The sequence below is a fragment of the Aricia agestis genome, chromosome 20 (genome assembly GCF_905147365.1).
Source record: "Aricia agestis chromosome 20, ilAriAges1.1, whole genome shotgun sequence".
NCBI classification, from domain to species: Eukaryota; Metazoa; Arthropoda; class Insecta; order Lepidoptera; family Lycaenidae; genus Aricia; species Aricia agestis.
The window spans coordinates 11,256,786-11,277,558 of record NC_056425.1 but is presented as its reverse complement, the minus strand read 5'-3'; the positions used below and the strand labels follow the sequence as shown (position 1 = coordinate 11,277,558).

General features: G+C 38.0%; 1 protein-coding gene across 3 annotated transcripts; it reads right to left on the bottom strand.

Moving 5' to 3' along the window:
- Nucleotides 1–1,351: 1,351 nt before the first annotated feature.
- LOC121737045 (focadhesin) lies at nt 1,352–20,555 on the bottom strand. Of its 3 annotated transcripts, XM_042128581.1 has the most exons (21): nt 20,232–20,555; nt 19,892–20,095; nt 19,434–19,596; nt 18,046–18,188; nt 17,040–17,191; nt 13,530–14,083; nt 13,062–13,166; nt 11,853–11,971; nt 11,136–11,339; nt 10,074–10,263; nt 9,492–9,585; nt 9,176–9,372; nt 8,162–8,288; nt 7,332–7,447; nt 6,418–6,690; nt 5,843–6,033; nt 5,561–5,680; nt 5,069–5,258; nt 3,668–3,792; nt 2,924–2,948; nt 1,352–1,554 (listed from the first exon to the last, which is right to left on the bottom strand). In XM_042128581.1, exons 1-20 carry the CDS (start codon nt 20,510–20,512, stop codon nt 2,927–2,929), a joined length of 3,570 nt encoding a protein of 1,189 aa, XP_041984515.1. In that variant the 5' UTR covers nt 20,513–20,555; the 3' UTR covers nt 1,352–1,554; nt 2,924–2,926. The 3 variants fall into 3 exon arrangements, with proteins under 3 accessions (XP_041984515.1, XP_041984514.1, XP_041984516.1); XM_042128580.1 differs by lacking the exon at nt 2,924–2,948; XM_042128582.1 differs by lacking the exon at nt 2,924–2,948 and having other exon boundaries at nt 20,424–20,555.
- Nucleotides 20,556–20,773: the final 218 nt, after the last annotated feature.

The window sequence follows — 20,773 nt, the reverse complement described above, 5'->3', positions numbered from 1 at the left end:
CACGCCAAACGCCAAAACTACCGAACCGATTGTAATGAAATTTTGTATACTGATAGTCTAAAGCCTGAGAAAGGACATAGGCTACTTTTTTACTGGAAAAAAGGGTTGTAAGGGTCGTAAATTTGTTCAAAAAATTCATAATAGATGGCGCCGTGCGTCTTCTACATCGCGCTGACGCTTGCTCAAAAGTCTTTCTATAAGAGGTGATATCATCTTACATTTAAGTCTCGATTTTTTTCGATTGTTATATCTATTCTACGGTATTAAATAACTCAGTACTTTATCTGTGCAGGCAGTGACGTAACCTTAAGACCAAATTTCACCAACGACTGTTAAAGTTAATGCTCGAATTAGTATCACGTTAGCTGTTTCGTTTTTCATATGAATGAAAGAGAAGACAGGATATTTTAACAAGCTGTAAACACTAACAGACGTTGGTGAAATTGGGGCTAAACCTATCAATGATAAATAGTTTATGGGTAAAGTTGTGTAATTGGGGGGCTAAATAAGCTTTAAAATTTGGCATAATATATAAAGTTTAACATACAAAAATGAAGTACTTATTGTTTGCACACTGCACAGCTATACAGCTGTGCAGTGTGCAAACAATAAGTACTTCATTTTTGTATGTTTTATAAAAAAACCCTGGTACCCCTTAAATCAATACTGATTTAAGGGGTACCAGGGTTTTTTTATAAAAGCTTTTGACACCAATTTTGTTGACATCGCGCGCTATAAACTGAAGTCCACGCGGACGAAGTCGCGGGCAACAGCTAGTATATAAATTATATAGAACCTTTAATCAGCCTTTAAATATTTGATTATCATACACAGTACTAAGCATGGCCAAAAGACTCCTTACACAATAAATAGTTTCATAAAAAAAATACTCTATGACTAATGCTTATATCTATGTTTCTGTCTTTGTCTGTTAGGTCGAAAAAACCACTTGAGAGATGGCCATTGTCGCCATCTCTCAAGTGGTTTTTTCGACCAATAGCCAAAACATAAGCTATGTCCACACTATGCAATTTCATCTTCAATTTTCGTCATCATCTTTTTATTCAACTTTCGTTTGGCATATTCAATAATTGAATGCGTCAAAATCCACCCGCGTTAGAAAAGTGTCATAGCGTCGCGGGCATGCCTCACGTGCGATGTTGACTGCGCTATAACGCATGCCCTTGATGAACAAAAAAGGCACAGTGTGGACAAAGCTATATAAAGCTTAGGCTGCGTTTCCACCAGAGATGTGTTGCGAGGAATGTGTTTTTGAGAACCAATAGAATCGCTTCATTGACGTGAGCTTGCCATGACATCGCTCAGCGCGGCGATGCTATTGGATCTTAAAAACACATTCCTTCGCAACACATCTCTGGTGGAAACGCAGCCTTAATCTTACTTGCACAGTTACATATTATAGAGGTACAGACAAACTTTGTCAAATATATCGTTTCATATAATATGGCTGGCTTAAGGTGACATTAAATATTAGTTTAGAAGTTAAGCTTGTTATCTGGTGGCTCTTCCCCGAGTAAACTGTAGTTGTTTTCACTGAAAAAAAAATATAAATCTTTAATTAGAGCTTTGTTGTTAAGTAAGAATGTTTGTAAATTGCCACTAACACACAGTATACTCAACTTCAATTATGATCTAAAATCTAAATATAAACAGAGTTCTGCGGCTATAATACTACCAACTAAAACGTAATGGTATAACCCCGCAAGTAGATTCGACACAGAACGATGTCTTTTTAACAACCTAGAAACTCCACCCAGCTTGAGTGACCCCTCTCCACCAAGCCAATGTCACAACATCTAAAGGCAAAGGGTGGAGCAGCATAAAATCTAAGGAAATCGGAAAATGTCGGATCTACTGGCCGCCACACCGACTGGGACCTCACCGTTCAAAACATTAATATTATTATTATGCAATTTATAAAACAATAAATGTATATATTTATTTATTATATGTATAACATATTATACTCTATTCTATTAAATATACATATACACATATATAAAAAAAAAAAAAAAAAAAAAAAAAAAAAAAAAAAAATGTCCATGGCGTGATGGACCACAATTAATTAAAATTCATAATATTATTTCAATTATCCTTGGTGCGAAAAATCTAAATAATAAAATAACAAAAAAAGGATATGGACGAACAGTCTATAGACGGCCCTAATTTTATAATAAAAAAAAAAAAAAAAAAAACCCCGCAAATAAAAATTACAATGAAATACATAATTAAAGTCGTGAGTGGAAGAACCGCATTTAAACTAACACTAGCAAGTAGCTACCGACCGACCGAACGTTGCTCGGTATTCGATAAAACACGAATAAAATGACATTTTCTAAAAACGATTCTTAGCTAGATCGATTTATCGCCCCCGACACCCCCTATATACTAAAGTTCATGAAAATCGTTGGAGCCGATTCCGAGATTCCAATTACATATTATATTATATACAAGAATTGCTCGTTTAAAGATATAAGATTTTATAAGTTAAGGACAATTACTCGAAAAACGGAATTTTTAACTGTTACTTACCTGCTTCTTCCACTCATGTCTTCTATTATTATTTTGATTGTTTAAACTTTTGCTTATACTAAGATCAAAAAGAAATTTAACTAAGAAATTTAAAAACACAAATAGAATTGGGAAGTTACTATCGGTGTTATCTATTAGCTTCATTAAATATTATTTTTTCACAAACACCTTTTTAGAATACTGTAAAATCACGTGAGTACTTATAACTTAAGCTGCTTCAATGCCATTAATCGTTTTGTTAAATTGCGATCAAGGAGCGACGCGACTTATTGGTATGTGAAAGAGATAACAAGCAATTAGTCACGGAATTCTGCGTGCTCTGCGACCAGACTATAGGTAAGTTACAACACTTGCAAGCCAAGCAACTCACTCTTTATAGGTCTTCCAGATTCCTCCTTGGATGCAAGCAAAAAAAACGCACGGTCAATATTTTAAGTAACTTATGTACTGAATAAAACTTTACCATTTTAGTAACAAAGATATTTACACATCGTATTCAATAGTTATTGAACCCATCAAGCCCCATAAGCTCACCGGTGAGCGAGACACAATAGAATAACAATAGATTTCCAAGAATCCACGATCGAAGGGTTAATGTTCTCTGTCGTTGCAAGTCATGTGACTTTTCCAATGTGATAGACAGAGACAAGCATGGGCTTTGAATGGGCCTTATCATAATTGCGGTTGGTGAGCGTCTTCGCGGCGGGACGGGCACGCAGCAAATACGCCGCGCATGCGCCACGTATACGTCCCGAACACGCAACGAAACATCAGCTTTCTGTGCTTTGTAAACTCTATACAAACACGTAAACTCTATACAAACATGCGATGAAAATGTTGCGGATATTCGCGACGTCTTCAGTGAGCGGTCGCGGCGTGTTCGCAACGTATTCGCTGCGCCCCGCTCCGCCCTAAAGCCACTCGCCAACCGCTACTATGATAACAGCCTATAATGCCCAATTCTTAGTTTTTTTGACAGAAGTTTATAAATTAACCATCGTTTTTGATAGGCTAGCGTCATTTTAACCGATCAAAACGATAGTTAAAATATATACTGTCAAAAAACCTTAGAAACTGGTCATAAGAAGGTAAAAATAAGGGTGAAACAACTTACAGTCGTGTCCAAACGCGGTGCGCGGTGAACTGTGGCGTGTGCCGCAGCGCGACCAGCGCCCGCTGACAGGCGCGCGCCGCGCCCGCGTCCAGCGCCGTCCGCGAGTGACACAGCCATTCCAGAAGCTGGGGGAACAAATTATTATAAATAAGTAGCTGATCCGGTAAACGTTGTTTTTAAATATACAGGGTGTAACAAAACCTTCGGTTTGTCGCGCTTTTAAAATAACGCCTGGGGTCACCTGGGGTCGTTGAAAGCCCGAAAATTAAATGCCATAAAAATGGCATAAATTTATATATTTCTTTACTTTTTTCTGCAAATTATTGTTATTTATTTTATTATTAATCAGAGTAAATCAAAAAATTAATTATATTTTGAATACTTATAACCAAAACTCAATATTTAAAAATAGAAGTCAAAAAGTTTCAAGTGGAAACCGTTTTAAAATTGTGGTAAAACGTGTAGATAACTGAAATAATAGTTAAATTTTCTATAACTTAGGTTGAAATTTACAACTGTACATCACCATTTACCAAATAACATATAAACTATTGAATGTTAAACATTGACAAATTTTCAGCACCAAAACCTTGTATATTATATACATTGTCCTGTTCTAATACTTTTAACGTATAGTAAATATACCGACAATTAGTTTCTAATCATCACCAAAAATAATCATCATTTTGGTCTACATCGCAAAATATGCATTTCTGGAAAAGTGCGTCTAAAACTTCTTGTAAGCCATATAAATCAATAAGAACCAACACACGTACATCTTAATTGATTTATTATTAAAATACAAGGAAAATCACAAAAGAAATCCATTTCGGTGTGAAAACTGTATGAAAATATCAAATTAAATTTAGTTACGCGGTTGGTCACCTGGGGTCTTTAAAGACCTGGGGTCTTTAAAGACCCCAGGTCTTTAAAGGACCCCCGTGAATAAACACTTGTAACACACAATACATGCACGCGAGCTCAGATGAGTGGCAATTATATCGAAATATAATTTCCTTTAGGAATCTACCTAAAGAGCGGAGTTGCTACGATTAATTTAAATATAGTTTTTTCTCGTTCTTGCAAACTCCGGGCTTTTAAAGGCCCCACGCGACCAACCGGGGGTTAAGAGTGTGTATGGGTCCCCTATGTAACAAAACTAAGTGATAATACTTCCGGGTGCGTATCTGTTCCTATGTAGAATTCACTGTGAAAGTCGCAGCGCTGAAAGAGCAAAATTTTTTTGTGAGTTGTATGGGCAACAGTCATGAGTTTGCCCATACTAAAGTTAAAAAAAAGTTAATATTCTTTCAGCGCTGCTACATTCACAGTGAACTATCTAGGGGACCATACACACCCTAACGTATTATCACTTGATTTGTTACACCGTGTATATCTAACCTGTAGCGCACAATCATCCCAGCCCTCGGTCTCCATGAGCTGCGCGGCGGCTGCTGGCATCAGCGACAGTCGCGTGTGGCGGCTACCGACCACCGCGTCGCCCGGCTCGATGCACCACAGCCCGCTGAACACTATCACGGCGAGGAACAACACGTCGCATAGGTATAACTTGGAGGGGAGGTCGTCGATTCTGAAATTTAAACCAACATAAACTGTATGTGAAATATGAATTTCGTAAAAATTTTGTAAAAGTTTTGGCATCTTTTTTGCATCGTGGGCCCTGTGTGGGCTTTTCTAGGCTTTTCAGGGGTGTACCATGCACACTGTGATGAGTCTGCGAGACGCCGACAACCGCTCGTAGAGTTACGGTGGATTAATAGTGCCCGGAACTATACCTGGAGCACTATGGGGATTTAGTGGGCAGATCCTACGAGGAGTCCCACATACCCTGGCTGGTGTCCCCAAAATTTAAAACTTTTTCTCAGTACTCACTCGTTAAAAGCGACCTGTGTCCTCGCCATGAGCTGCGCGAACCACTCTCTCGTCGCCTTGTCCCGCGTGTTGGCCGCCTTCAGCGCCGGTACTATGTACTGCAGGGAATACTCTTGCTCGCTGTGAAGTTTTCATGCATTAGGTTAAAAAGAAGTTAGGTTAGCTGACGATTGTTTGTAAATGACGACAGACAGAGTGCGTTAACATTTTTAGAAATTCATAATGTTTTATTAACCTCTTCCTTTTTGGCAGTCGGTCAAAATCATCGCTCGGCGTACTCACAGGCGGTGCGCGGCGTGCGCGTCGACGGCGTCGTTGAGCCAGGCGAGCGCGGCGACAGCTAGACGCGCCCGCACCGCGCCCGCGCGCCGCAGTAGCGCGCCGCTCACCTCCCACCACCCGCTCGCCGACGACATGCGCTCGCAGTTCCGTGTCATCAGCGCTGTGCACGTATCCAGGTACGCTGGCCACGCCTACAAAGATAACAACAAACTTAAGGTGATCGCACTTTTAACAGCACGCGCCGAACGCGCCGCATTTTAGAATTCGTTATGAAATAATGTGAAACCTCGCACATTCGTTCGCACCGTACGCGCCGTATTTTGTGTATTATGCGGTGCGTTCGACGCGTATGGCGCGTACGATGCTGAGTGCTTTAGTAAACAATTCAAATTTAGTTTTTCATAATTATTCAACAGTTTAAACATAGTGATGAAGATCTTATTAACAAAAAAATTGCGTTTCGTATTTAGCTGTGTGCCGTTTATGACTTTTCGGCATCGTAAATGTAATTTTCTTTAGTATTGAACTTTTGTTCCATTTTAATAATTACGTTTCAAAGACGTTTTCAAACTCACCACGCTATCGTCTTCTATCAGCTGAAAGTATTCCTCGACGATCTGACACAACAGCGTCCTGTTCGCTTCGTGTATCTTGTCGTTCTCCAAGCACACCTTGATTCTGTTCAGCTGCTTTGCGAAGAGTTGTTCCTCTTGATCTTTGACCTTTGACCTCGGGAGAGAGGCGTAGGACTCCGCCAGACACTTCTCTATCGGCCCTCGAAGGGAGTTGGGCGGCATCGTCCGACAGAGTATTGGTAGGTTGTCAAATATTAACATCACATCGCTTTCCTGAAAGTATTTTATTTGTATGAATAGGGTTGCCATCCGTCCGGATTTTCCCGGATTTGTCCTAGTTTGAAGGGCGTCCGGGGTGCGTCCGGCCGGGTTATTGAAAAGTGTCCGGTTGAAATCCAGACACTTGATGAGAGAAATTTAACTTTTAAGTCATGCAGCAATAAACGAAAGATAAAAACTCGCTAAGCATACACACGGATTCTTGCACGGACTTGAGTTAGTCAGATTTTTACAAATTCTTGTTGGAAAAGCAAAAATTGGCAAGACGTTATCGTAAATACTGTTCAAGAGGTGTCCGGGGAAATAACCACATTTCGGCCAAATGTCCGGGAATTTGTCGTGCCTGACCGGCGAAGGGAATTTTGGGTGACGGCAGCCCTATTAATGAATTGAATGTATATGTATAATATGCTACGTTTATGGAAAATTGTCATAGAAGAGAAAATTAATTGAAAAAAAAATCATGTGTGTCGTTTTAAACTTACACTTAACTTAAAAAGTTATAATGTCAATATTTTGACGTTTATACTTTTTAAATTGGCATTTTAAAAAGATCAAACGTCAAAATTTTGAACATAAGCAATGAAGTTTCAGTCAAAATTACTATATGGGCTATCCCCCTTAAATCATCCTACCTCATTAATTCCTGGTACTACTCCTTCTAGGAAGTTCTCTAGCAGCCGCTTGGCTGACGGCGACGTCGACGCCTGCCACGCCGCCAGACGAATACACCCACTCTTCCATTGCGCACCTATATGTTACATTAATAATGGCAAAAAGTGAGAAAAGAAATTGACTCTAGGGGTAATAGGAATAAAGGGGTAATTGGAATAAAACAATTTGATCCTTTTTTTTCCTTATAGCGGCTGATTCTGTGTGTGAAACGTGTACCTTAATCTAAAAAATTATCCAATGATCAAGGATATCTTTTGAAAATCTGCCATCGAAATTTGCCATCAGATCCTGGTAGACCTATAAACACACTGTTTATTTTCTAACAACAACCGCTCTCCAATACTTTTAATAATGTTATTTTAATGTAATAAAGAGTTTTACAGACAGTATAATATTATGTCAAAATTAAATGTCTCTGAGTGCGACAGTAGGCCAATCTTCCGGATAATCATTAAGAATAAGCACTTAAAATTCTATAGTCTGGTCGCAATAAAATAAAATAAAAATACGTACAGTGTACATTGATCTTGTAAGGTTTATTAATTTTATATACGGATATGTAACAGAAGCGCGACAGGAATATATTTGTTTGTGAGTGAGAGAGAACAAAACAAACTTTATATACTCTGCAATTTACTTTAACTACATAAGCGTTTGATATTACCCTATATTTTGGGCCAAACAAATCGGAGTCCGTTCATACAACTTTACAAAGGTAAATTATATTGTCTATTTTAATTTTTATTCGTAAAGATAAAAGAACATAATATAAATAAGTGTACACACTTACCTCTATGATACAACTCGTGTAGGAAACTCATCTCTATGGGTGGCAGTGGTTTAGGGAACTCCGAGGCCAACGTCTCCATGATAGCGAGTAAAACTGTATCCGAGTAGTCGTAAGATGGAGAGGTCACCTGAAAAATTTCAAGATTTTTTAAAATCTGTCCATGGCCAGCGAAGTAATCGTTGAACATACATAAAATTTTTGCAAATTGTAATTAATATTATGTAACCTGTTTTTCCTAAAAGTCAGTTGAGATAGATTATTTTATTATTTAAATTAGAGACACCCGATGGACCGATTTTGATATCATAAAAAGAAAGACCATATAGCCTGCTTTTTATCGCAACATATTGTGAAGTTCTCGTGGGATTCTATTTGTACCATCGATGAAATTGATTCTGTTACGTGCTAGGGTTGGAAGAATTTGGTAAGAAAGACCTGCTGACTCTCTTGAAGACTTTATTCACTAGCACTAGGTCTAACACAAAGCACTAGGTCCAAAACACTAAGCACTATCACTGTCCTAGGTCGTAGCTAAGTCGTATGTACTCTTGATCACTTGTTTTCACTCCGAAGTCGCCTTGAAGATCACTCAAACTAAAGTGATTCACTGGCTCGTCTACCTGCAGCTATTTATATGGGCCGAGACGAGTTCCAGAAAGTTCCTTTCTAGAACGTATCCGATTCGCGTAAACAAGTGTGGAATGTTTCTACAAAATTCGCGCATGTACTCGCGCACCTAACGCCATCTAGTATCAAGTAGGGAGATTAATGTTGTCTGTGTTCCCCGAGTGGTTCCACCGATTGACGCTAGATGACACTGTGTGTCACAATTCATAGGCAGACAAACGTCATTTGGTTGGATTATATCAACTCAATGTAAGTCTTGATCTGTGGGCTGGGTTCGCCATAACGCGACGAACATACGTAGGGGAAGTCTTGCAGCGGGCGTCTTGCAGCGACCAACTACCTATGAATCATAGAAATTTTAAGACATTAATTCTGATCTTTACCTACCTGCTTCCGGAAGCACTCCAGCATCCCCCGGACCACGCTATGCGGGGGCAGATGGGTCAGGGTCTGGATCCCCTGCACCTGGTATACCCCGGAGCGATACGCCTTGATCTCTCTCTCCATCAGTCTACTGACTAACTGCTGCACACCGGATAGTGCATCCTGGTTGGTATATTTGAAGACTTCTGGCCAGATTTCACCTGGAACAGTCAAAAAAGGGATCTGAAGAATGAGAAGGAAAATTATTAAACGTCATTGAAACTATTACTTGATCATTAGTCACCTTGCTAGTAAAAACACATCCTATAACTATACTTACACGGTATATAGTCGAGAACGTCTTCGGGGTTGCGCGCGGCGTCGGCGGGCGTCTTGCAGTATGACGCCGGCAGCTTCACCGTCCGTCTGTATATCTATAACATTATATTACTTTACTAATGAATGTTAGTATAATACGTAACAACATTAAAAAGTAGTTTTATAGAAACTGTATGTATTATACATTAGGTGAGACCGCACTACGCGACGCGACGCGTTCACGTTTTATAGAACTCACCTTTTGTATTGCGGTCTAACGGCACTAGTGCGACACGACACTTCACTTCCATAGATCTGAGGTTTTACAAACGTGAATCTGACGTTTCACAAACGTCACTTCTATGGAAGTTTTAGGGGTTGTCCTCTACAGATGATAAATGTTGGATGCTGGATGCTGATGCTGATAATGGAGTCAAATAATAATAATAATAATCATTGGCACGCTGAACCGTACAGAAGTGAAGTGTGGCGTAGTGTTGTGTCGCACTAGCACCTTAAGGAACGTAACCCACAGGCCACAGCTTACCTCACATCGTGTCACCTTTCTCTTTTGCACACTATTTCCATCCCCCTCACTACTTACCTCTGGAACATCCTTCAGCGTATAATCCTCTATTCTATAGTTAGCTAGGGCCTCCGCCGCCGCGCGCACTATCGCGACGTCTCCCTCGGCCAGCAGCAGCCAGAGCCGCCGCGCCGCGTCACGCAGCGCCGCGCAGTAGTCCGGCGCCTCGGAGCGGAGGTCTGGTATGGCTGAGAGTAGGTTGCACAGGCTGTGGAGAGTGACTGTATTTTTAAAGGGAAAGCGAATTTTAGGTACCATCGAAGAAATTGATTCATAGGCAGTTGACGGACCTACGTCTTTTGGTCGAGTTATGTCAATTCAATAACGGCCATTCCCAATATTTGATCTATCTCCGGTTTTGCCCTACTAGAGATAGGAATAGCTCACATTAGACATTAGAGACATATAATTTATGTAAGTAGTAAGTCATGAATCGTCATCTGTCGGCTGGGTTTAACACATAAAATTAATATACCTAGCGGTATAGAGAAACAAAGGCCTGAGCAAGAGAGATGTCACTATCAGTAACACTGCGTGGTAAAAAGAGGTGTCTGATACATAACAGCAGCACTCTTTTTTTGACGTCCAGTCGGCACGTGCCGCACGTTGACAATTTAATCTCATAGTATTCGTGTTCAATCATGCTTGTGTAAGTGCATACGTACACATATTTTTCACACAGATGAAAACCAATTTCGGTTTCGTTTGACAGCTCGAGATTGTTGCTCTATTCCGCTAGGTATATTAACTTTATGGTTTAACATAACGTGACCAAATTACGTAGGTCCCCTATCCACCTATGAATCAACTTGTCTGGTATACGTTGAGCATTGTCAACGTACAGCTCGCACAGAAGAAGCGACAAGCTATTACATACTCGTCCTTGTCATACCTACGTATGTTAAATACATACTGCCATGTCAGGTCAGTCGCAACTCGCACGTCAGTAACACAGGCACTTGTCTTTGGTCAGTCTCGGCCGCAGGGCTCTTTACTAATTGTAATTACTAACAATAAAGGCGCACGCGCGCAAACACACAAATACAGGTACTTTATATTGCTATCCCTCTCCCACCTCACCTCAGTAACACCTGCGGGCGCTTCTCCCTCGCCAACCTCGGCTGCAGGGCTCTCCAGGCGCCGGCTGGAGCCACCGCCCCCGCCGCCCACAACGCCCGGAGCGCGTCCAACGCTAACGCAGCGGGTATGGCCCCGGATTTATCTGTACACTTGTTGAGTATGCCCGATATCATCGGAACCAGCTCTAGACCGTGGCTGGATGGCCTGTAAATATTATAATATTAAGTATTATGACAGTTCACAAAAACAAATATTTTAGTGTTGAAAAAAAATCTCTATTGTCAAAGCCAAATGTTTACTGTGATGATTGATGAAGAAATGATTTTTCTTCATTCTTCGCCTATGGAACAACTTATAACGGTTGAGACCTAGTAAAATCTAAAGTCGGCACTACATATAGGCGAACGCGTCGGCCGTGTAGAAAGGGCGAAATACCTACCGCCAACGAGCGAACGCCCGTTCCGCGTTCTACACATTGGGCCAGCGCGCCGGCCAACGCGTTCGCCTATATGTAGTGCCGACATTATAAGTTATAATACAAGCTCTCATATAATAAACCTTATCTAAGTTTTTTGTAAACCGTTTATTTTGTTTTGCCAAAAACTATTACATTGCCTGTCCCGAGTGTTAGTCATATGGTTCGTCAGTTTGTGTGTGACGAACAGTGCTATTTAGCAAGACAAAATGTATGTCATTAAAGAATAATGTATTAAATACCTCAATTCACAGATCCTCTTGACAGCGATTGCTTTAGCGATGTCCACTTCCCATTTAAGGTCATTGGTGGCAGTACTAGTGTCTAGTAACAGCTCTTGTAGGTATGGGAAACATCGCACCTGGAAATATAAGTATTGTCAGTTATCCTAAAACTGATTAGTATGTATTTTGGACATAATAGTTTAATGTTTGTGTAAAGATGTTCAGACAGGATAATCTTATGTCAATAGGCTACTTGACCTATATTCAATTTCATTGAACAAATACATATTTCTAGTAGAACTTGGCCTAGGAAACCGTATTTCACCCTTATCATCAAATAAAAGCTTAAGATTGATAAATAAAGTCGATTTGAAAATATGATTTTATGAAAATAGGATTTGTACTGACGAAAACGCTTTTGCGGTACTTCCGAATCGGATGTGACGTCATTCTATTCGTAATTTAATATCTTTTATTTATCGCGCTCGTTATATGTAAGTATTTATACATAAATAATAAAAATAAGCCTAGAAAGATTTGTAAAATATATTTTCTTGAATAATTCAAATAAAAGATTAGTTTTATAAATTATCTCCATTTATTGTTGACGGGAAATGAAATGGCCAAAACTTTTCAACATTATAAATGATTTCTAATTTCTTTTTTAATTATTTTATAATTTTTGGGCACTTTAAGACGCGTACAGTTAGCATATAAAAAAATGTTCAATAAAGAGAATTTAAAATACAAAACGTATGACGTCACACTATGGCGGACAGTGTTTTCGGCGCCATTTATAAGGCATATTTTTAATTAACATTTTATAGGTTTCTACTGTGTAGAATATTAAAATATTAGTTTTTTTTTGTAATAATGAATGATTATGATGCGATTAGCATGAAGAAAAAAATGAGGTCAAGTAGCCTATTTAATAAAAACCTTTCTTATTTGACTGTACTTACATATTATAACACATTTTAAAAGTAAATAGCTTTTACTTAAAGTCTGGTCGCCTAATATAATAATTTTGGCCATTGATTGAGTTGATGAGGTAACAAAACATTCTTCTACAAACATTTTTGCTGTCGTGCGAAAGAGACAAACATAGATCAAAGGCCGAATTTCTTTATATCTGGAGACTGAACAACTCAAAATCAACATACCATTATTGTGATTTTTGTGACGTCATAGCTATTTAAAATTGACATTTATACTTTTTAAATTTACCTGCGTCTCAGCTAGGCTAGTGTAGAGCATCACAAGCAGGGACATCGGCACGCCTCGGTTCGCCTTCAGCTTGTTCAGTATCGACACTATTACTGGGACATTTTCCTGAGAAAAAAATAACAAAATAAAAAAAAAAAATTTAGGTTTGGAAACTTATAAAAATAAAAGCCAATTAATTTCTCGAATCTAGAGTAAGTAAATCCAAATTATATTGATTATTGGGCTTTCATGCTTAATTTTCTTAAACATTCCGAAACCATCATATGACAGAAAAAGCGTTACATAACACTATCTCCCTATATGTATAAGCTGCTAGGTTACTCTAAAATCCGGTTCCTGAAATTCTTCGACATAAGTTTATCTATTCAACAGAGTTGTTGTTTGACAGTAGCCAATCAAAAGCGCTAAACGAACAAGCGCGATGAACTCCTGTCAAAAAACTTTACAAACTGGGCATTAGGATCTCACCTTTCTAGACGCCATTAACGGAAGTCCCTTCAAACACTCCAACTTCACTTCCGGTCTCGTATCATTCGCGATAGTGAACACTAAAATCGGTAGGACAGCCACGGAAACCTCCTTCTTGTCCTTCGCCAAATCGATTATCGTCCTTAACGCCTTAGCCACGAGATCCAAATTGCATTGCCTATCGAGAACAACACCAACGAAAAACGGGAGCAATTTTAATTTTAATTCGACGTTAGAATTCGTCAAATCGTCGAACCAGCTACTCAATTTCGTCGGGTTATCTCTTATACGTTCCCACGTTTCCAAAACTTTGAAATAGAAGTACAAATGCCCGTCGACGTGGGCTAAAGTTTGGAAAACTCTGTTCGCTTTCAGATTTGCCATGTATAGGTTATGATTTTCTTTCTCAGCTTGATAAATGTCGAGAATCTTTGATGCTGCTTTCAGTGCGTTGTTGGTGAGGAATGACGGTAGATGGAGCCACTGTAGAGATAAACCAGCGAAAGCGTTGAGACATACAGCCGAATATTCGTATTTACTTATTATATTTAGACCTGAAACAAAAATTAGGCAAACATTTTTATTAAGTAAATATTTATTACTATAGTTTGTGCGTTCTAAGATGATATGGGTGACAGTTTTCATGTTCCTTGCTACGGGTTTTTTTTTTACAAGAAAACAAAAAAATCAAAATGTAATAAATTATATTCCATCTACAAAAACAAATGTTTCCTATAATTGTAAATGAATAAAAATGAAAAGATGCTAAATGATAACTTATTCATTAAAAATTATAACTGTGAAATAGGAGTATAAAATTATTGTTACGAAAACATTTGAAAAATGTCTTATAAATGCATGAAACGGAACTTATGTCAATAGAGATTGACTCGGTTGAATCGAAATCAAATCGATAAAAAAGGGGCGGCCATCTTAAATCGCCGGCACCACTGAAATGTCAGTACGAAATCGATAATTTCGATTGCAATTCCTTTACGAAGTGGTTCGATATTTTTAAACTATCGATTAAATTTTGTTAGGTAACTTCCCTACTATTGTCAATTATAATTGACATGCGTGACACATTATAATGTGTCACGCATATCATCATAAAACGCACAAACTATAATACTATATAGTATTTAGGTTCGTTAGGGACGAGAATCAACTATCAGTCCATGCTATATTAATTACACTTGATTGTATAAATGCGACGGTCTAACAAGTTAAAAAAAAAAAGGAAATTGGCTTCAAATGTCTATCTTGATATTGATATAAAGTAAATAATCATGACTTTGAAAGTTCATTTGTTGTAGTTTTAAATTACGAAATATGTGCACAACTACACTGTCCATAGTCACAAGATATCCATACTAATATTATAAATGCGAAAGTGTGTCTGTCTATTACCTCCTCACGCCCAAACTGCTGAACCGATTTTGCTGAAATTTGGCATGGAGATAATTTGAATTTGTCCCGGGAAAGGACACATAGCGTCATTGAAGTTCTAACACCACGTAAGTCGCTTTTTGCCTATTTTGAGATTTTGATGCAATTCGCCATAAAATCGGAAGACGCATCGTTTTAGCCAATCAGGAACACCTATCGTCCAACAAAAACTCGTAAAATAGTTAAATAATAAATCTGCAAATTACTGTGGAATCTGTACAAAATTTAATCAATTTTTTTTCTCTCCTGAAGTTACTATTTTTGACTTACGTGGGTGTTAGAACTTCAACGACGATAGGCTACTTTTTATCCTGGAAAATGTAGGGTTCCCGTGCGATAAACGGTTTTCGACGTAACGGTATGGCGGGCGTTATCTAGTTGTCTATAATGAGTGCGAACAATATAATCAACAACAAAGTTAGGAGTTAGGATGAATCGCTTAGGCGTCAGGGGCTGTACCACGAAACCGTTTTGAGACTCAAACAATCGTACGACAATGTCGCGTCCTTCTCTAACAAACGAGAAATTACGTTGTTGGCTTCGATCACTAATATACAAGATTCACAGTCCGCGGCAAAAAACGACCTCACTAAAAGAGCACCAAACGCAACATTCTGGTGGACTTTCGATTTAGTAGTGCTCGAACGCTCCGCTGGGAAGCATGTCCCAGTGCTCGTTCAACAATTGTAAAAATCATACGTTCAAAACGCAAAAAAAGGATGGAATTTCATATTTCCGGTAAGTATTAATTTTATCCTAATATATTTCATACAATTGTATTATAAATATTGGTATTTCGTTAAGAAATCAACAAAAAACAGTTTTAAAATTAAGTTGTAAATAAATCAACACGAGGTATAAACCATCTCAATTGCGAATACTCAAACTAAAGGTACTTATCGTAGTTTATCATGCCCACTTGAAATGTTCGGGTTACATACACTATGTTTCTGTTCCATTTGGTGGAGTCGCTATTAATTATTATTTATTTTATTGAGGAATATATTTTTTTTAGGTTTCCTCGAGATCCAGTTAGATGTGGAGATTGGATATCAGTTATAGCACGGCAAAGATGCGAACAATTTTTCAAGCCGACTTTAGCGAGCGTTGTATGTTCTAAGCATTTATATTCAATGTATACACGTATATTTTAGTTAACTATAAAATTAAACATATTAGAACAACATAATATTACAAGTAAAAATAATTACTCCACACTTTATACATTAAACTTTGGAAAAATTAAAAAATGGACTATTAAAATTATTACAATCAACAAAAAATGTTGAACAGTTCGACTACACTCATACTTTACTTCACCCTGTTCCAGCGGCGAAGTGCGGCCGTAAAATTATTGAAGTGCTTTTTTGGAATTGTAATAATTTAAACTTTAAGACATATGGACGATGGTTGAATTTAGTTTGAAACGTGCGTCGTTCGTAAAAATTTATTGCTTTGTAAACACACATTGTACATTGTTTTAAAAAAAGATCTTTAATAACTATTATTAAGGTTGATTTTAGATAAATGTATACTTTTTTAAACACTTTTACTTGGCGACAGATTTTCGAGAGGTTTTGTATGGGACTGTGTATCTTGTATATTAGTGATCGAAGGTTGTTGGAGCAGGACGCGGCATCCTTATTCAATTGTTTGAGTCTCAAAACGGTTTCGTAGTAGGCCTACAGTTTCGAAATCAGCGGGCCGGGAGCGGCGGCGGCGCGGCGGTGGCGCGTCGGCGGAGGCCGACGGCACGTTTCGGCGTCAGTTATATTATCACGTTTATAGGCATGCACATTTTTTATGCAGTAAATGCAGGCCTATAGCTATTAGATAGATTGACTGGAACCCTGTATAATTATTGTAACGGTCTTTCTGCAAATAAATGATTATTATTTTTATTCTTATATGGAAAAACCGTCTAACGCGAACGGCGCGCGACGTACGTCTAGTAATGGCTTATCCATATAATTCTATACTTTGAAACGCGCCGCTCCCGCGCCGCCGCCGCTACCTGCTCGGTGCTCCTCGCTGGTTTCGATACTGAAGCGTCAAACTTACATAGATTGAATAACTCGTGTAAGTATAGTGCGGATGTTTGGGAGAGGTTTTCAGCTAGCAGCATGATGGTGTAGCCGGAAACATTCTTTAACTCCGGCGCCTCGATCGAGAAACATCGCTCGATCAGATTATAGCAGCCTCGTGGGTCACGTCTAAAACAAAAATTTTTGTATAATCCCAAGTAGCACAAACTAGCTGGTTATGACTTATGAGCTTTGGAAATTGGAGCTAATCCGATTGGTCGCAACGGCCAAGCTTTTATCGTTATCTATATCTATACTAATATTATAAAGCGGAAGAGTTTGTTTGTTAGTTTGAACGCGTTAATCTTAGAAACTACTGGTCCGATTGGAAAAATTCTTTCAGTGTTAGATATTCCATTTATCGAGGAAGGCTATAGGCTATATTTTATCACGCTGAGACTAACAGGAGTGAAGAAATAGAAGAAAAATTGGAAAAAACAGGGAAAATTATTTGAAAGGGGTTATCTCACGAACTACTGGAGCAATTTTTCTGTTATTTGGCACAGATAGGAAGTAGACCACGTGAAGGATCATAGGCTATCTTTTGTGGACTAATTTGTCTGTGAAATATCTAATTTTGGCGGCCGAAGCCGCGCGGAACGTCTAGTATAACGATAAAAGTTGTAATAGATTCTAGTAGTTACTTTTGTATTATTTCTGTGTAAAGATTTGCAGCTTATTCCATAGTAGAAGGATAAAAACTGTGGAAGTAAAACTGAAGAATTGTGGAAGTGAAAGAGAAACATAATAACTCTTCCTCTTTGCTTTTTTCTAAGTTTGTTCCAGTTCTGGAGTATAGTATAGCCAAAAACTGTTGTGATTCTCCACTAAGAAGTTTTTTAACCATAAGTTACTCGCGGTAGTCAATTGTCATCTAAAATATGTAAGTTAAAAACCAATGATCGCTCGTGCAATGCATCTCACACTCATATTTGTTAAGAACTTCAAAATAAAGGCTCTAATAAGGCTTAAACTTGACTTACCCATTACTAACTAACGCGCCACACAATCTTGCCAGTTGTGGTAGGAAGGCCACAACGAAATCCCTTCTCTGTTGGTATATGGCAGAGTCCACCACAGCCAAGTAAGCAGCAAAGGTGCATTCTATTAACTTTGGATTGTATATCTGAAACATAAAGAAAGAAAAGTACACTAAACTAAAATACAACACAGCCATAGGTAACACACACACCATTTTAGTCAAACGTGTCCTAAGACAATTGCAATTTTAACATAAAAACATTAACGGTCATACTACAAATGATTTAAACACCTGTGGAACATTTGATTACAAAAAAATTCAGTACAAAATGGTCTCAAAACATCTGTTCAATAGATGTTTAAATCTTTTGTAGTAAAACTGTTAGATTTTAACATAGAGCCACTATATTTCATAGGCTTAAGTCTAGCTGCCGCAATCAGAGTGGAATATTAATAACTTAATTGTAATTAATTCAAAATTTTGACAGAAGTCCCATACATTATCTGTCAAACTCATCATTAAATTGAAGGTTATAATAATAATAATAATAAAGCCTTTATTTACTGATACCATTTTTACATAGAATTATAATATTTCAGATTATGATTAGACATTGGTGTCAGTTTGCCCTTTGGCAAAGGCCTCCCCTAGACTTCGCCACGTTTGTCTGTCTGTGGCCGTCCTCTGCCACAATGCGCCAGCCATTTTTTAAAAGTCGTCTTCCCATCTCTTTCTTGGGCATCCTTTCTTTCTTTTACTATCCCGAGGATACCACATTGTTATATCTTTTGACCATTTATTTCTCTTGTTTCTTATCATATGGCCTGCCCAGCTCCATTTAAGTTTCTTTACAGTGTATGTGACATCAATGAGTTTTGTTTTCTTTCTAATTTCTGTTAGTTTATTTTTGTCCGTTAGCTTGATGTTCAGAATACTTCTTTCCATTCTACTTTGGCAAACTTTGAGTGCTTTGTGGTCTTTCTTTGTAAGAGCCCAAGTTTGTGCGCCGTAAGTTAAAGTTAAATTTAAGGTTAATAATAATTAAATGTCTCTGAGTACAATCTATATGGAATAAACACTTTAATTCAGTTATTGATATATTGCCTTATTGATACAAACAAATGTTAAAAAATTTGTTTTGCATACTCTTGAGTTAAAATGCAGAATTACCATGCATTGGCATTAAAATTGAAATTATAGAATTGCAATTGGATGCTGTTAAGCGTTTGTATGTCATCCTACAAAAAATTATGTATTGAGTTATGAATGCAATTATGTTTTCTAGATAATTTAGAGACCGAACTAACCGACCGACTGAATGAGACTGCATTCATAACTAATAACTCAAATTTTTTATGTGGGTTAACATACAAATACCATCCTCCTAACCTGTTGACAACTAAGGCAAGCTAGCAGCAGTGACGACTGTGCTGGAGTCTGAGGTAGACTCAGCAGCAACTGCCAAGGCCGGACACCTCGGTTACTGCGCTGCGGGTTGTATGTCAACCACAGGAACACTGGACGTAACAGTTCTAAGCTATTTGATGACACACTGAAAATATATTTTTTTAAATAAGTCAAAGAAAAGATCATTTTAGTGCATTAAAATACTTGATACAAGGTGGAGATTGTCTAGGAATATTTCCTACACAGAATAGGCTGCAAGCAGCTAAATTAAATTTAAGTATTTAGGTGGTTTTTGAAATAACAAAGATAGGCTTATTTCAGTGAAATCCCCATATTTTGAATTATAATACTTTTCTCTTTTCCCTGATCAGTGTGGTGGTTCACACATTTTGCAGTTAGCAGAATGGTTTTACTGTATTCCTATTATTGTAGCTACTTACGTATATTCAGGGTGTGTGCACAGAGCTTGCATCTGAACAAGAATATCCTCTTCAACATCTTTAGTTTTCTCCAGGACTGTAATGAAGGGATGCTGCGGGGACCTCAATGTAAACTGACACTTGTATGGCTCTCCGGGTATCAATCTAGATTTTAGATCAAATACTAGTAGCCCAGCCATGGTGGATATAATTGCTGTGTAGTTCCTTAAAGAGTACAACATATTTTATGAAACTTACTAGAACCTGTCACAGGGGACTCTAACAGGAGACATGACTCGTACTCGTCAAATAGCTAAACAATATGTTAATCGTAATAAATTTTAATAGTTAATGTACTTACTGTGTAGCTGGTAATAAGGTCACCACAGTCGACATGGTGTGAGCTATCTCTAGCACTCCGAGCTCCACCAGAGCTAACAGGCCTTGGCAAGCTGTTAGGCTGACCAAGAAATCTTTCGACGAACATTTTTCTCTCAAATATTTCAATTCCTCGTTCTCTAATACGAATTTTTGTCTTTCAGTGGGAACGTACTTTGATTTTATGGTCAAGATCAACTTATCTATAGCATTTACAATCAGAACACTGTTGTTTGTTTTCAATTTATATTCAATTTCATCCATTATAAGAAATTATTATAAAAAATGTGAGAAATTCGCAAATTTTGCAATTTTTTCACAAACCGGCTGAGTATATATTTGTGGCTGCTGCATGGATTGTTTTTGTAGAACTGTCATTTGTCAATTTCAGGTGTCAGTTGTCACTGTCAAGTTTTTTTTTATTGAGTGGCATTCTGCAGCTGGGGCCTGGGATGGGACTGGCCTGAAGTCTGAACTCTGAAGGCTGATAAATCATTGATGATTTTAGGTTTTTAGTTTTCTTAA

Excerpts from the sequence above, each read along its gene's own strand:
- LOC121737045 (XM_042128580.1), bottom strand. The coding sequence starts at position 20,512 with ATGGATGAAATTGAATATAAATTGAAAACAAACAACAGTGTTCTGATT. Across the intron at positions 6,034-6,417 it reads TGATAGAAGACGATAGCGTG|GCGTGGCCAGCGTACCTGGA; the intron begins GTGAGTTTGAAA and ends TTATCTTTGTAG. Across the intron at positions 3,793-5,068 it reads GGGATGATTGTGCGCTACAG|CTTCTGGAATGGCTGTGTCA; the intron begins GTTAGATATACA and ends TTGTTCCCCCAG.